The 14,091-nt window shown below is 37.7% G+C and overlaps 4 protein-coding genes across 5 annotated transcripts; 2 read left to right on the plus strand and 2 right to left on the minus strand.

Moving 5' to 3' along the window:
- The first annotated feature begins 47 nt into the window (after positions 1–47).
- LOC140882832 (pentatricopeptide repeat-containing protein At3g26540) lies at positions 48–3,070 on the plus strand. 2 transcript variants are annotated; one of them, XM_073289044.1, is made up of 2 exons: positions 48–1,596; positions 1,726–3,070. In XM_073289044.1, exons 1-2 carry the CDS (start codon positions 51–53, stop codon positions 2,181–2,183), a joined length of 2,004 nt encoding a protein of 667 aa, XP_073145145.1. In that variant the 5' UTR covers positions 48–50; the 3' UTR covers positions 2,184–3,070. The 2 variants fall into 2 exon arrangements, with proteins under 2 accessions (XP_073145145.1, XP_073145144.1); XM_073289043.1 differs by having other exon boundaries at positions 48–3,070.
- Positions 3,071–4,582: 1,512 nt separating this feature from the next.
- LOC140879470 (probable serine/threonine-protein kinase At1g01540) lies at positions 4,583–7,655 on the plus strand. Its single transcript, XM_073283173.1, has 7 exons — positions 4,583–5,293; positions 5,800–5,904; positions 6,029–6,151; positions 6,258–6,428; positions 6,515–6,644; positions 6,725–6,934; positions 7,223–7,655. Exons 1-7 carry the CDS (start codon positions 4,683–4,685, stop codon positions 7,364–7,366), a joined length of 1,494 nt encoding a protein of 497 aa, XP_073139274.1. The 5' UTR covers positions 4,583–4,682; the 3' UTR covers positions 7,367–7,655.
- Positions 7,656–8,397: 742 nt separating this feature from the next.
- On the minus strand, positions 8,398–10,963 carry LOC140881221 (ABSCISIC ACID-INSENSITIVE 5-like protein 5). The gene is made up of 4 exons (XM_073286357.1): positions 9,514–10,963; positions 9,190–9,261; positions 9,053–9,082; positions 8,398–8,749 (listed from the first exon to the last, which is right to left on the minus strand). Exons 1-4 carry the CDS (start codon positions 10,594–10,596, stop codon positions 8,660–8,662), a joined length of 1,275 nt encoding a protein of 424 aa, XP_073142458.1. The 5' UTR covers positions 10,597–10,963; the 3' UTR covers positions 8,398–8,659.
- A 1,684-nt stretch (positions 10,964–12,647) lies between these two features.
- On the minus strand, positions 12,648–13,810 carry LOC140884683 (blue copper protein-like). Its single transcript, XM_073291515.1, has 2 exons — positions 13,478–13,810; positions 12,648–13,223 (listed from the first exon to the last, which is right to left on the minus strand). Exons 1-2 carry the CDS (start codon positions 13,653–13,655, stop codon positions 12,838–12,840), a joined length of 564 nt encoding a protein of 187 aa, XP_073147616.1. The 5' UTR covers positions 13,656–13,810; the 3' UTR covers positions 12,648–12,837.
- Between the last annotated feature and the right edge of the window lie 281 nt (positions 13,811–14,091).

Here is a 14,091-nt window from a genome sequence, read left to right on the forward strand (position 1 = left end):
CCTCTAAAATCTAGATTTCAGAATTCTCGTGCTTGGTATTCTTATGTTACATGGGATCGAATGCCGGCTCAATTAGCCAATTAGTCAACTCGCCGGCCATAACCAGCAACTCCGGGAACTCCAACTTCAGGCTCTCCGCCAAGGCATTAAGCACCGACATCCTCAACAATCTGCGCCTCGGCCGCCTTCCAAAAGCAGTGTCTATTCTGTTCGCATCCGATGTCCAGTTACCTTTCTCTCTGTATGCACATCTCTTCAGAATATGCGCCTCGAATAAAGCCATTATTGAGACCCGGAAAGTGGAATCGCATTTGATCGCTTTAAATCCCAATCCGCCGGTGTTTTTGCTCAACAGGGCCATTGAAAGTTATGGGAAATGCGGTTGTTTGCGGGATGCCAAGGAACTTTTCGATGAAATGCCCAGCAGGAATGGCGGTTCTTGGAATGCGATCATTACTGCATGTACAAGAAATGGGTTCGCGGAGGATGCATTGGGTTTGTTTTCAAGGATGATTGGAGAGGGTGTTTTTGCTAGTGAGATCACGTTTGCAAGTGTTCTTGGTTCTTGTGGCAATGCATTGGAACTTTGGCTATCGAGGCAGGTGCATGGCCTTATTCTGAAATACGGGTTTGTTGGCAATGTTATATTGGAGAGCTCAATCGTTGATGTATATGGGAAGTGTCGCGTGATGAGTGATGCGAGGAGGATGTTTGATGAAATCAGGCACCCTAATGATGTTTCATGGAATGTGATTGTTAGGAGGTATCTTGATACTGGGTATGGAACGGAAGCAGTGAACATGTTCTCAAAAATGGTTCGAGTGAAAGCAAGCCCGATGAGTTTTACCGTATCCAATGCAATTCTTGCTTGTTTGAGTTACGGTGGACTTAGAGAAGGAGCTCAAATTCATGCATTTGCCATTAAGATTAACATGGAAGAGGATGAAGTGGTTTCAAGTACCCTTATTGGGATGTATGCTAAGTGTGGAGATTTGGGTAGTGCAATTAAGATATTCAACTTTCCTTGTTCCAAGAATCTCATTAGTTGCACTACTATGGTATCAGGGTATGCTGCGAACGGCAAGATCGCCGAGGCTCGTGAGTTGTTTGATCAGCTGACAGAACGGAGTGTGATATCTTGGAATGTGATGTTGGCAGGATACACTCGTGCCCTCATGTGGGATAAAGCACTGGATTTTGTCATCATGATGCGTAGAAACACTAAAGAAATTGATCATGTAACTCTTGGGTTGATTCTGAATATTTGTGCAGCTATTCCAGATGTTGAATTGGGGAAACAGATACACGGATATGTTTACAGGAATGGGTTCTACACCGACCTCTTTGTTGGTAATGCACTTCTTGGCATGTATGGCAAGTGTGGGAATTTGACTCGTGCAAGAATCTGGTTTTACGAAATGAGCCACTTGCGTGATAAGGTTTCTTGGAATGCTCTATTGACAAGCTATGCTCGCCATGGATTGAGTGAACAGGCAATGATGATTTTTGGAAAGATGCTAGGAGAGGCAAAACCGAGTAAATTCACCTTTGGAACACTTTTGGCTGCTTGTGCAAATATATTTGCGCTTGAACTAGGTAAACAAATTCATGCATTTATGATTCGAAACGATTATGATATAGATATTGTGATCAATGGAGCTTTAGTTGACATGTATTCAAAATGCCGTTCTATTGTATCTGCCATTAAGATTTTTAATGGTGCAGCTTCAAAGGATGTGATTCTTTGCAATACAATGATTTTGGGTTGTTTACATAATGGACTGAGTGAAAAAGTTTTTGAACTGTTTGAGACAATGGAGAAAGAAGGTATGAGACCGGACGATGTGACATTTCGTGGTATCTTGCTAGCCTGTATTTCTGCAGGTCGAATTGAATTGGGTAGGCACTATTTTGAATTAATGAGTGAGAAATATTGTTTGACACCACAGTTGGAGCACTATGATGCAGTGATTGAGCTATATGGTCAGTATGGGTATATGGATGAACTTGAACTTTTTATGAACGACATGCCATTCAAGCCTACTGCCCTCATCTTGACCAAAGTATTTGATTTCAGTCGAAAGCACAAGTGTGCTAGTCTAGGAGAATGGGCATCCAGTCATCTCAATGAATTATTAAATCCTTTGGTTCCATTTCGATTTGAAAGTTCAGACAGTGGCTAAGTAGAGTAAACAAATATCTCAACTCTGGACTTCAGTTTTCAGTTAGATTTGCACTGCAGCATGTCCATAAAAGACTGGACTCGAGCAGGTTGAACTAGAAGATGATATTGAACCTCTACATCGGGAGCTATTTGGCAAGTTCTTGTGAAGGGAATAGCTTAAGAAAAACTCTTGGTTCAGAGTTTAAAATGGGGAATCCTTGAAAGAGGTATGTTTACAAGGTGGGAAACAATTTCCTTTGCTGTTTTCTTGACGGCTTGTGAGGCTAGAACAAGGGGTCCTGTTTCTACTGCAGGAGACCATATCCAAGTTCCAACTATTTGGCACAGCCTAAATTTCACTATTGTGCAAGTCTTTTCTACTTTGCACCAACAAGATATAAGTGACTTCACATTTGATTGGGGTTTTGTATCCTGATTTGCCTGTCTTACATGCAGAAGTTAACAACAACCAATACGTTTTTACCAAACAATTGTAACTATGAATGCAACTTCCGAAAAGCCTCCCGCTACTTGGAGCATACCAGAGACTAGAGAGTATCCGGGCCTAATTTTGAGCCAGCTTTTTCGTTACCGGATGACGAGCAACTCAGAAAAAGAGAGCAATTCATTGCAAAAGTGCTCGAAAATTGATAACTTGTCTTATTTGGTTTTCGGATGAATTTTACACGCCAAAGAGGCTTCATGCACTTCATCATATTCTGGATTAATAGATCAAGTAGATGATTTTGTAAGCACAAAAAGTATTTTAACTTAGATTTCCTTCTGTGCTATATTTTTCCCTGTCTGCCTTATTATGGTTTTCTCTTTCCAGTCTGCAAAACAGTTATAATGTATTGATGGGATGAAACATTAAAAGCATAGCATTCATTATTATTCCAAGTAATATGTGCTGGCCATGCAATTTTTTAGTGTACAATGTTCTTGATAAATATAAGCATTCGCATTTTTGTAAAGTTTGTTTATGTTGTACAACAATATTGATGGTGATTATTCGTTATAAACATATATTTTTTAAAATTCTTATTTTAGAAACTTGTACTCAAAATATGTACACACATTTAAGTTATCGGTGAGAAAATTATTAATTATGGGCTGAAAAACTAAAACTTAGGTTCGGTTTGCACCTGTATTTAAAAAATATTTTTAGCGTTTTATAAAAAAAAAATTGAAGTATGTAACTTTTTGTAAAATGTTTTTGAAAAATATTTTTTAAAAGTGATATCCAGTATAATTTTTAAAGCATAATTGAGAATTGTTTTTAGAATGAAAGATAATGATGAAAATCAAAACTACATTACTTTTAAAATGATAAAATATTTTTATAAAATAATTGTCCAAACAAATATCAATTTTTAAAACATTTTGCAAAAAAAAAAATTTAAAACAATTTTATAACAACGTATTTATAATTATTGACTTTTGTTATGCTACATACCAACCATGTTCAACTATGTGCCCACCATTTATACTAGATGAATTGATCAGTACAATAAATGAGTTAACTTTTACATGATAAACACGGAGTTGAGCATGATTGATGACCAGCATAACAAAACTCGTTAAGTTTTTGATCAAAATAAAGCTTCTGTTTCTTAAAAATATAAATAATTATATTTTTGACAAATAAAAACACAATATTTTGATATTCGTAAACTTGAATGGTTTTGACTTTTGACTATTACAAAGAAATCAATTCGTTACACGTTGTCCTCATTTATATTCGCATTTAATATTTACTGTGCATTCCGGTAAAAAAAAAAAAAATTATTTACTGTGCATTTAAATATTGTAATAGAATTTTTTTCACAAAACGTCTGGACCGAAGTCCGAAGCACCGACAAGTTCGCAACTTTAGCTTAAAAAGAAAGAAAGTTTGCAACTTTGACCAAGCGTGTTGCATTTGTTTAGTGAAGGAATCATTGGATTGGATTATAGATATATTCACTTTTAATAAACATAACAAAAATTTACGAAAATTATCTATATTTATATACATTACCAACCAACTAACAAAAGTAATCATTTTGACTCCATATTCGATCAAGCTCCCAAAAGAGATATATTCGATCAAGCACCCATGATTTTATTGTATTTTAAAAAATGTGTTGAACTTTTTTTTTTTGGCCTCAAATAAAGAAGAAAAAAATGGTTATCTTGCAATTTCACAAACAGAATTTTATATAATAATGTACATAAAATGAGAGACATCCAAATCATTGATGTTAATTGTTATGTGTATCAAATACTAAGATAACACATATAGAATCTATCGTTCCCACGGCTGTGTTGGAAAATATATACATACAAACATCAGTGGGGCCTTTCCCCAGTCTACTATTCCCATCATCACAGCTTGCTTTAAGCAGCCCCACTGCTCTTGTAATGTCTTCTTATGCCATTATTTTGTCCTTTTACACAGATGGTTGCCGTAAGTCAATGTGCATATCTTTGGGTTCATTTTGAGTTGTAAAATAATCAAAGCTAGTAGCTTGAAGAGATGTCTGATGGGAAACCAGCGTTTCTGAAAGATGAATTATCGAGAAAGACTTCCATTTTTGGTTTGCGTTTGTGGGTTTTGCTTGGAATCTGCGTCGGTGCCGCCATTGTCATCTTCCTCTTTTTCATCTCGCTTTGGTTCACTTCCAGGCGGAACAAGAGAACCTCGCTCAAGAACAAGATTTCCACCATACCTAATGAGTCGAGAGAAATTCAAGAAATAAGGTCCGCCCCGACTCGGCTGGAGCAAGCTCCTCTCAAGCTGCTTCTTCCTGCTCCGGATCTTGAGCCAAGCCCCAAAGAGGATCAAAGGATCCATATTGAGATTGGAAAGGGGCACCGGATATCCTATCCTGAGAAGGGAGGGCAGAGTTCCGGGTCGGGCAATGGAAGCGGGGAGGGGCGGGTCATTAGTGAACCGGGTTCTGTGACAAACGGGCCGGAGGTGTCGCATTTGGGGTGGGGACATTGGTATACTTTGAGGGAGCTTGAGGAGTCCACTAATGGCTTTAGTGCTGAGAATGTGATTGGGGAAGGAGGGTACGGAATTGTTTATTATGGTGTTTTGGAAGATAATACCAAAGTTGCTGTTAAAAATTTGCTCAATAACAGGTAATTTAAACTCCATGCATGTGTGTTATCTGTTTGTTTTTGTTCCTTCTTCATTTTCCTGAATTAGTCATCATCTGTGTATGCACCGATTTAAAGTCAAAATGGGAGAAAAAAGGAGCAATATCATGGGGTGATTCTGAATCTTACTGCCATACTGAGTCAAAGTTTTTGTTGGTTTCAAAATATAAAATAAATTATTTCAGATTTAATATTAATATATTATCTTTATATGTGATGCATGATTGTTAACGTTGACGGAAATATTGTATCGGAACTAGATCTCATTATCAATTTAGCATATTGCAGCATCGTAGGATATTTTCCAATGTATATACGAGAGTGGTGATTGGAGTTTTAGCTGTTCAGGCACTTAAAAAAGCGAAGCATTTCTTCAAGTGCATGTTAATGCATTCTATGATTGATTTGAAGAAGTTAGGAGCTATGCAAGATGATCAATATTTAGTCTTTTGGATGTCTGAAATCGGAATTTATTTAATTTTGAATAGGGGTCAAGCGGAAAGAGAGTTTAAGGTTGAAGTTGAAGCGATTGGGCGGGTACGCCACAAGAATTTGGTGAGATTGCTTGGCTATTGTGCTGAAGGAGCTCACAGGTACTTAGTTCAGTGACCAACTTTTTTGGAAATTCAATTGTTATTTCAAATTGGCATTTTGGCCATTCGTTGAGTGAAGTTCTTCAGAGTGCTAGAATGAAATCACAATTGTTTTTTATGGCAGGATGCTTGTGTATGAGTATGTCGATAATGGAAACTTAGAGCAGTGGCTTCATGGAGATGTAGGGCCTTGTAGCCCTCTTACATGGGATATACGAATGAATATATTGCTTGGTACTGCCAAGGGGTAAGTACAGTCGTTGTTCAAATCTGGAAAAGCTCATTTAAGTTAATTAATCTCAGTGATGATTGATACTGGTTTTCAGAACCTAATGGGGTAAGTTTCTGATCAGGTTGACTTATCTGCATGAGGGGCTCGAGCCAAAGGTTGTTCACCGTGATATTAAATCAAGTAACATTTTGCTCGATAAACAGTGGAGTGCTAAAGTATCGGACTTTGGTCTGGCAAAGCTTTTAGGTTCTGAAAGAAGTTATATCACTACTAGAGTTATGGGTACATTTGGGTGAGTGAGTAGTTTGTCCAGAAAGATAGTTTCTTTTTTAGCCTCCACAGCTACCATTTATTTCAAACTAAATATCTTTTGTGTAGCTACGTTGCTCCAGAATATGCTAGCACTGGCATGCTCAACGAAAGAAGTGACGTGTATGGTTTTGGCATCCTCATAATGGAAATCATAACTGGGAGGAATCCGGTGGATTATAGTCGCCCCGCTGGTGAAGTATGCATGGATTCCTGATAATTGCTTGACATTTTATCTGGTTCAACATATTTTGAGATTTGCACAAACTGAAATTTCAGGTGAACCTTGTTGATTGGCTGAAGTCTATGGTTTCCAACCGAAATGCAGAGGGAGTATTGGATCCAAAATTAGCTGAGAAACCGTCGTCGAGAGCATTGAAACGTGCCCTTTTGGTAGCCTTACGGTGTGTAGACCCAAATGCTCAAAAGAGGCCAAAGATGGGGCATGTGGTGCACATGCTTGATGCTGATGATTTCCCTTTCCGTGAAGTAAGTTTCAACTTTAAAGTATCTATGGTATGATATGAAACACTACATCCGACCGTAAAATTCAGCTGCAGTACTCACGCAGAATTTCTTGAGAAATACTATAGTAGCACCCTCGCAAACTCTTCTTTTTACGGGTGTGTTACATAAAACTTTTGTTCTTTAGAATGGTGATCCCCAATTGTGATAACACGAGGCACACAGTTTAAACTTTAAAATGCCGTGTACTAGATTCAATATCGTGTTACCGTCTCCTCTCCCTTAGACGTGTTCCCTTGTACATTTTAACAGGACCGTAGAAGTGGTCGTGAAAATGGACGGTCATATCGCATGGAGAGGGGCGCGACGGAACCAGGTGACAGCAGTGGATATGAAAGCAGTGTCCAAACTGAGAGTATTTTGGCAAGGATCAAGCAAGAAACTGATGACGCGTAATCATGGTTTTTCGCCATGTTTCACTGTTAGTTCATGGCCAGGTTATGTAAATATCATTATTCTTCTGTGTTGTATGTGATTCCACTTCCATTTCTCGTTGTATTTTTGTAGTCAACAAGGAAGATTTTTTTTTTTGAAAACCAACAAGGAAGATTTTGATTTGTTTAATTTCAAAGAAGCCCTTGTCATTTTTGAGGAGGAAATAAAAGTGCCCTCAAAATTACCAAAAGGAACTGAATTTGACCCCATCATGAAATTTTCAGTAGGCGGAGGAGGTACTAGAGAGTTGAGATTGGGTAGAAAATTTTGGGGAGCATTTTGTAAAATTTTATTTCAATTTTTTTTTATCAGTATTTTGTTTCATCTGTAGACAAGCTGATGTAGCCTTGAGATTTTTCAACATCATTTAATGCGATATTAAAAATATTCCTTAAACTAAAAAAGATTACGTCAAATATATTCTAAAGTTTCAAAAGTTGGATCAAACATTATATTATTAAATACATTCCTTAGAACACATTTTCTAGAATAATAATAATAATAATAATAACAACAACACACAAGAAATAAGAGATCATAGAAAAAGCAATATGTGAATTTCTGTGGTTTGTTTTTCACCTATCTTGAAGGGACTATTTGGAATAATAATAATCTAAATTGGGCCTACCAACCAATTGCATGACAAAATAATCATACAAATGAGGCTATCAGAAGGGGCAGAAGGAATAAGAAACTGTCTGATGAGTGATGAACAGAACAAACCAAAAAGGACCCTCTTTTTTTTCTTTTCATTTTTTTTTCTATTTTGTTATTTTTCAAAGAAAAGATTTGTGGATCCTTTCATGCTCCCTCTAAAGATATTTATCATATCTTTTAATGGATGGGGTTTCCTTCGACAAGCTGCAAGAACCCAAGAATATGCGAGATAAAAAATCGCACCTTGTCTTCAATTTCGACACACAGTGCATTCTACCGTGCACTGTAGAGCCGTTGGATGTGAGCCTCACTCGATCCATTTTTCCCTAAAATGAGACATTCGTTGTGCTTTCCTATTGCCAATGATCCATGTCTTGTATAAATATTAACAAAGATGTGTATATATTCATCCATTCTGCTCAACAAGATGGAGTGAAAGATTCTTGAAGTAGCCGACAACAAAACACTTCTCATCTAGTTACAGCTTAAATCCTACAACAGTGAATGAATACTGAATATATATTCCTCCAACACATGTACATTCACCTATATATATTTCTATCAGTAAGCTTTGATGACATTGTAAAGATACATGGTCTACCATGGACTTGTCAGCGTCCGTCCGTCGCAAGCATCGCCTTTTCGCTCCTTTTTCGCTCCTTTTTCCTCGTCCATCGTCTCAAGAACCTGCAGAAACAGCACAAGTATTAGAGAACTAAATAGTAGCGATAATTGTCCCCATATCCTATATGCAACATTAACTAACATTGAAACGTAGCGTTTGGACTGTATTTTACTTCTACCTTTATGACTAACATGTTATGTCGATTTTTGTTTAAAACCAAACCGCAGTTTCTGATTTTGATCTTTCTCAATTTCAGATTGGTATTATGATTTGTGATTTACGACACAGACTCCTATTACAGGTCGATCCAGAATTGGAGGTACTAAGATAAGATACTTGTTTTGGATGAAAGGAATGTGAGATACCTGATTCCTCTGCATTTCCAGCATCTCTGCCTATACCGAGTAAATAAAACAATCAACAAGGCACATAATAGTAGATAAAATAATGTCAAAAAATAAAATAAGGATTCATTGAGAGAAGATGGATGTAAATTATAAACCTGTTTCTTTCGCAATTCATCATTTTCCTCCTTCAGTTTTGCAATTTCTGCTTCCAACTCCATAGTATATGCCTGAAAGAAGACAAAAGTACCACCATGTTTGATTCCTCCTAACAGAATACTAGTGATAACATCCAAGCTATCCATAATAGATCCATACAGCAGCATGTACAAATTTACGAAGCGATTCAAATTGTTAACGACCAGATTATTGACCTTTTCTTCTGAAATCTTGTCCAAGTTTTTTTGAACCGGAGTGATAAAGTAAACAAGTAGATAATAAACATCCATGCCAACACAAGTAATCATGCCAAAGAACATCACCTGCTTTCGAGCCCGTGATCTTGCAGCCGATTCCCTGTTCTTAATCATCCTCTTTTGCCTCCTTTCAACCACCTTCTCCAAGGCAGCTCGTTTCCTACCCCGAAAACCACCATTAAACATGTAAGGAACAGGCGACATGGAAGGCGTCCCACCGTTACTATTAACCTGGCCGTCGGATGAAACTGATGGAGATCCCTTCTCATTAGCTCTCAAGTTAACCACCCCTAGTCCTCCACCATGTAACTTCATATTTTGGACCATGTTATTATTCATTACTGCATCAGAAACCCCAACAATTCCACCCCTAATACCCGAATCTCCTAATTGATTACTAGAAACTCCCAAGGCAAAGGCAGGCTGTTTTGGAAGGAGCTTTTGCTGCTGCATAGGCTGTGGTGAAGCAGATCTCAGCCCATTCACATTCAGGGGTAAACTAGCAGATTCGAAGGTAATCTGATTAGTAATATTAGCAGTCCTGTTGGCCATTAATCTGGCATCTCCACCAGTCTGCTGGTACCCAAATTCTGATCCCGAACTAGTCGGAATCGACCGATCTGCGAAAACTCCAAGATTTTTAAGCATTGCAGCTGCTTGAGTTTCTTCCCTAACGACTCCGGCTTTCACCAAGAACTCCTCGAGGGTAACCTCGCCTAAAGTAGGTTCTCTCGGGAGCATTCCGAAACCACCGCCCCCGCTGGCCTCCTTCCCGCCGCCGTACTCTTTGGACACGTCCCGCCAAACCTCGTCCACCGTCTTGTGACTCAGCGTACGAGGAAGAGTCAGTGATCCTTGTCTCTGCAAATGACTACTCCCTTCCTGAATCCTAGCATCGCCGCCACTGCTGGATCCGATAACCATATTTTCCTCCGCATTCCAAATGCTTTTTAGCAACTCATCCATGTTCATCGACCCCAAGTCCTTACCAATTCCGCCGCCTGTGCTTATAAACTCGTCAAAAGTTAATGAATAGACGGAAGACTGCCGAATCAAAGGGAAATCACCCGGAGGCGTTCCTCCTCCTCCGCCGCCGCCCCCTGACGGAGGATCGTTCCCGAAATTCATGAAATTGAAACTACTCCCCATCTCAATGAAAATAAAGTCCCTCAGATATGTTCAAAGCAAATTCTCAAATCCCACTTTATAGAATCAATAAAATAACACGAAATCTATTGCCGTTGGTCTCTCCTAGCAAAGCCCAAAGTTCAGCATCACCACTCTCTTTCAAATTCACCATCAAGACTCAATTTTTACCACCAAACGACGCTTCACAGCACAAAAGCTGCGAAAAGAATCAAGACTAAATAGACAACTGATTTCAGTGAAACCCAAATCGGAGGAAAAGAATATTAGAACTCACACGAAATATGTTAAAAGACAAGCATGATTGGCAGAGAGTTGAAACGAAACGGGGACGCAAGATCAAGAAAATTAACGTTGACTAACGGTCTTAATTTAAAGATGCGCAGGATGAGAACAAGAGAAAACCAAACATATTCAAATCGATCAAATTAGTTACCAGATATATTTTTGTGGCCTGCCAATATCTTTTACGGGCTTTTTGCCAAGTGTCGTTCCATTTCAAAATCATAACAAGCGAAACGGGACTGCAGCTGGTCACGTTATGAATCAACGTGATATTTTAATCGTTTTATAAAATTAATTCGTGAAATTCTATTTATAAGTTATAACAATAGTTGCGTTATGTTAACTAATTACTAGAAACAAACAAACTAAAACTACTCAGGAAAATCAAACTTAACATGCTACTATTATTAAATAATATCTTATCTCATCTTAATAAGAAAATGGGGTCCGTATTTGAAGAGAGGAACGGACTAACCGACTAATAATTTCGAAAGTGGAAACGGGGGGCGTTTGAGCGTGACAGCCAATAAACAAGGAGCAAAAGCCAAAATGGTAATGATCTTGGACATGTAGAAGATCAACGGCTGTTATTGCTTGGCTAATGAATAATGACGTGGCAGTCACAACTAACTTTATTACTTAGGTAGGCATTTGTGGGCTTCCGTGCCCTTCTACTATGGATAGGATTGTCATTTGTCAACTCTGAGTAAATTTCCAATTAAGGTAACTTAAAATAATGCAATCAAATAATTATCTTGGAAAATATTTTTTATATATAGATATATTTGTAACAGGCAGTTAAAATTAGTATATCATTCCATTAATATTAAGATAATTCATTTATCATAAGTTCTACGCTTCTTCAAAAAAAGTTTTTTCTGTTGGATTGAGAGTAAAGCATCGTCCAACCTGAAGGGAATTGGTTAAGAATGCTAACAAAACTCGATTAATTCTCCCATATTTTTCATTTAGGTTGTGCGTGGCTCGAAAAAATTTAATTGAAGCACTTATCTTAAATGACTCCATAATCCATGTTAAAATAGGGGATCCACTAATTTTGACCAATCATGAGCCGCCACGTCACCCGCAGGACACTACCCTGCGGGTGACATGTACTAAACCGTTAAAATGAATTTGAAATCTCGAACTTCAAATTCATCTATCCAAATCTAATCTTATATTTTTTGTGTAAGTCTCTTGTAAGTCGGTATCATGTATTTTTATCCGTAAAACGCGATCAACCATGCTCATATGTACAATAATAATTAAATAAAAGATTCTTCTCACAAAATTGACCGATGAAATCGTTTCACTTGAGTATATTTTTATGTGATTATTACATTTTATTACAATATTGTATTTTTTTTTATTCTTGAAAAGTATTACTCACTCTGTCCCAATTATGTTGTCCATGTTTTCTTTTTTGTTTGTTTCAAATATATAGTCATACACCATATTTAGTAATACTTTTTTACACTTCTTTACTAATACACCTCTATTAACTACACCTTGAAAATTGTGCAATTATTTTTTAATACATTAAATAGGGATAAAATAGAAAGTTTATATAAAATTTACTTTTTTAATAAATTTTTTTTAATTCGTGTGAAAACTAAAACAAAACAACATATATGGAACGGAGGGAGTACAATATTGTAATTATTTGGCTAAAAAAGAGGGAAATAACCGAAAGTTGCATCTTATCGTGATAAAGACATGAGGATAGGACTGGATACTATTAAGTAAAAATAATCTCTAGGAAACTAAAATGGTACAACAAAATGATGATAAATAAAAAAAAGTGCAAATTCTAGATTGGATATCAATCCAATTATCCAAAAGCGCATTTATATAGATAACAATAATAATATAATATTTCTTCAAAAAAAAAAAAAATATAATATATTGTAGGTAAAGAGAAAATGGAAGCACTGCCTCTATCCTGGCCACGCTTAATTCTCACAGAAACGACTTCAACACTACCATGCCGCAAATGGTGAAAAACAGAACCCACGCCGGAGAAATCGTCGACGCAGAAGATGGGAAAGTGCTGCCCGAACCACCGGTTACGGAAGGCGGAGAAACGGTGGTGGACGGCGTAGAGCCGGTGGTGGACGGTGGAGAAGTGGATGAGGAAGTACCCCCTGCAGCCACATTCACGGAAAGCTTCATCCCGCCGCCGCAGTGCCCGGGGACGCTGCATATGAAGTAGTGTGTGCCGGCGGTCTTGAGAGTGATAGAGGTGGCGCCGCTGCTGTCTGTGCTTATGGAGTTGCTGGCGGAGCATGTCTTGTAGTCGTTTGCGCTCACTTCGTCCACAGTGTGGCCAGGGGCATAGTTGAATACTGCCACCCCAATTTGTTACATTATATTCTTCTATTCATTAAATAATTATAAACTGAAAATAAATTTTTTTTATACAAAAGAAAATTATACATAACAACACTAATTTGTTTTAATTGAGTTATATCATGCATGATCGATTCGGATAGTATGAAGAATATCATTTGATATATCATACTGAATCGATCATACAAAAAATTTAGTCTCGAATAAAATTCTTCCGATGTAACATAAAATCTACCATCGTTGCACTTACCGAGGGTGTCACTCACAGCGAAGGTCTTGTCGCTAGCCCAGCTTCCATAGCTACCGCCCAAGGACCATCCGGACGAATCCCCCACTGTGTAACTTGCAGCTCGAACACCAACAATTGAACAAGAAATAAGTACCAAAACAATTAAACTTGGCATGATCCCATTATTGATTTTGGCCATTATGATAATGTATAGTATTCTGAAATAATGGTTTTCTGATATATGATTTTGTAAAGATGTGGTGGTTGGCTCAAGGATGATACATTAGCATACATGCAAGCAAGCTTTTATATATAGTGGACTGCACGAGGAAATTATGAAATCGGAGTTGTTGTGTGGATGTGGAGGGGTTATAAAAGGTAACCCATCTGTATCCCAACATATATTATTCTTTCATTATATTAAGTTTATAGAACATATTTGATGATGGTTTGCTAAACCGGGGTCCGGGCTGTCAGGATAGTAAAGTGGGCCTGACAAAATGACCGGGCTAACAAGAATGATAAGTGATCCGTCCTTTTTCGATTGAGGTAATCTGCACGCAAGGAAAGAACCGAAAGCACGTTAGTGGAACGCCGAAAAGTTTTCCGGCGGAGCCATTCCAATGCTTAAGTCA

Source organism: Henckelia pumila, chromosome 2 (genome assembly GCF_033568475.1).
Source record: "Henckelia pumila isolate YLH828 chromosome 2, ASM3356847v2, whole genome shotgun sequence".
NCBI classification, from domain to species: Eukaryota; Viridiplantae; Streptophyta; class Magnoliopsida; order Lamiales; family Gesneriaceae; genus Henckelia; species Henckelia pumila.

Bases quoted from the DNA above. Each gene is read 5' to 3' on its own strand.
- LOC140882832 (XM_073289043.1), top strand. From the start codon at position 51: ATGGGATCGAATGCCGGCTCAATTAGCCAATTAGTCAACTCGCCGGCC.
- LOC140879470 (XM_073283173.1), top strand. From the start codon at position 4,683: ATGTCTGATGGGAAACCAGCGTTTCTGAAAGATGAATTATCGAGAAAG. The intron at 5,294-5,799 runs GTAATTTAAACT...AATTTTGAATAG, and splicing joins AAAAATTTGCTCAATAACAG to GGGTCAAGCGGAAAGAGAGT. The intron at 6,429-6,514 runs GTGAGTGAGTAG...TCTTTTGTGTAG, and splicing joins AGAGTTATGGGTACATTTGG to CTACGTTGCTCCAGAATATG.
- LOC140881221 (XM_073286357.1), bottom strand. From the start codon at position 10,596: ATGGGGAGTAGTTTCAATTTCATGAATTTCGGGAACGATCCTCCGTCA. The intron at 9,262-9,513 runs GTGATGTTCTTT...GTCTTCTTTCAG, and splicing joins GATCACGGGCTCGAAAGCAG to GCATATACTATGGAGTTGGA. The intron at 8,750-9,052 runs GTATCTCACATT...CTGTTTCTGCAG, and splicing joins TGGAAATGCAGAGGAATCAG to GTTCTTGAGACGATGGACGA.
- LOC140884683 (XM_073291515.1), bottom strand. From the start codon at position 13,655: ATGGCCAAAATCAATAATGGGATCATGCCAAGTTTAATTGTTTTGGTA. The intron at 13,224-13,477 runs GTAAGTGCAACG...TTGGGGTGGCAG, and splicing joins CGCTGTGAGTGACACCCTCG to TATTCAACTATGCCCCTGGC.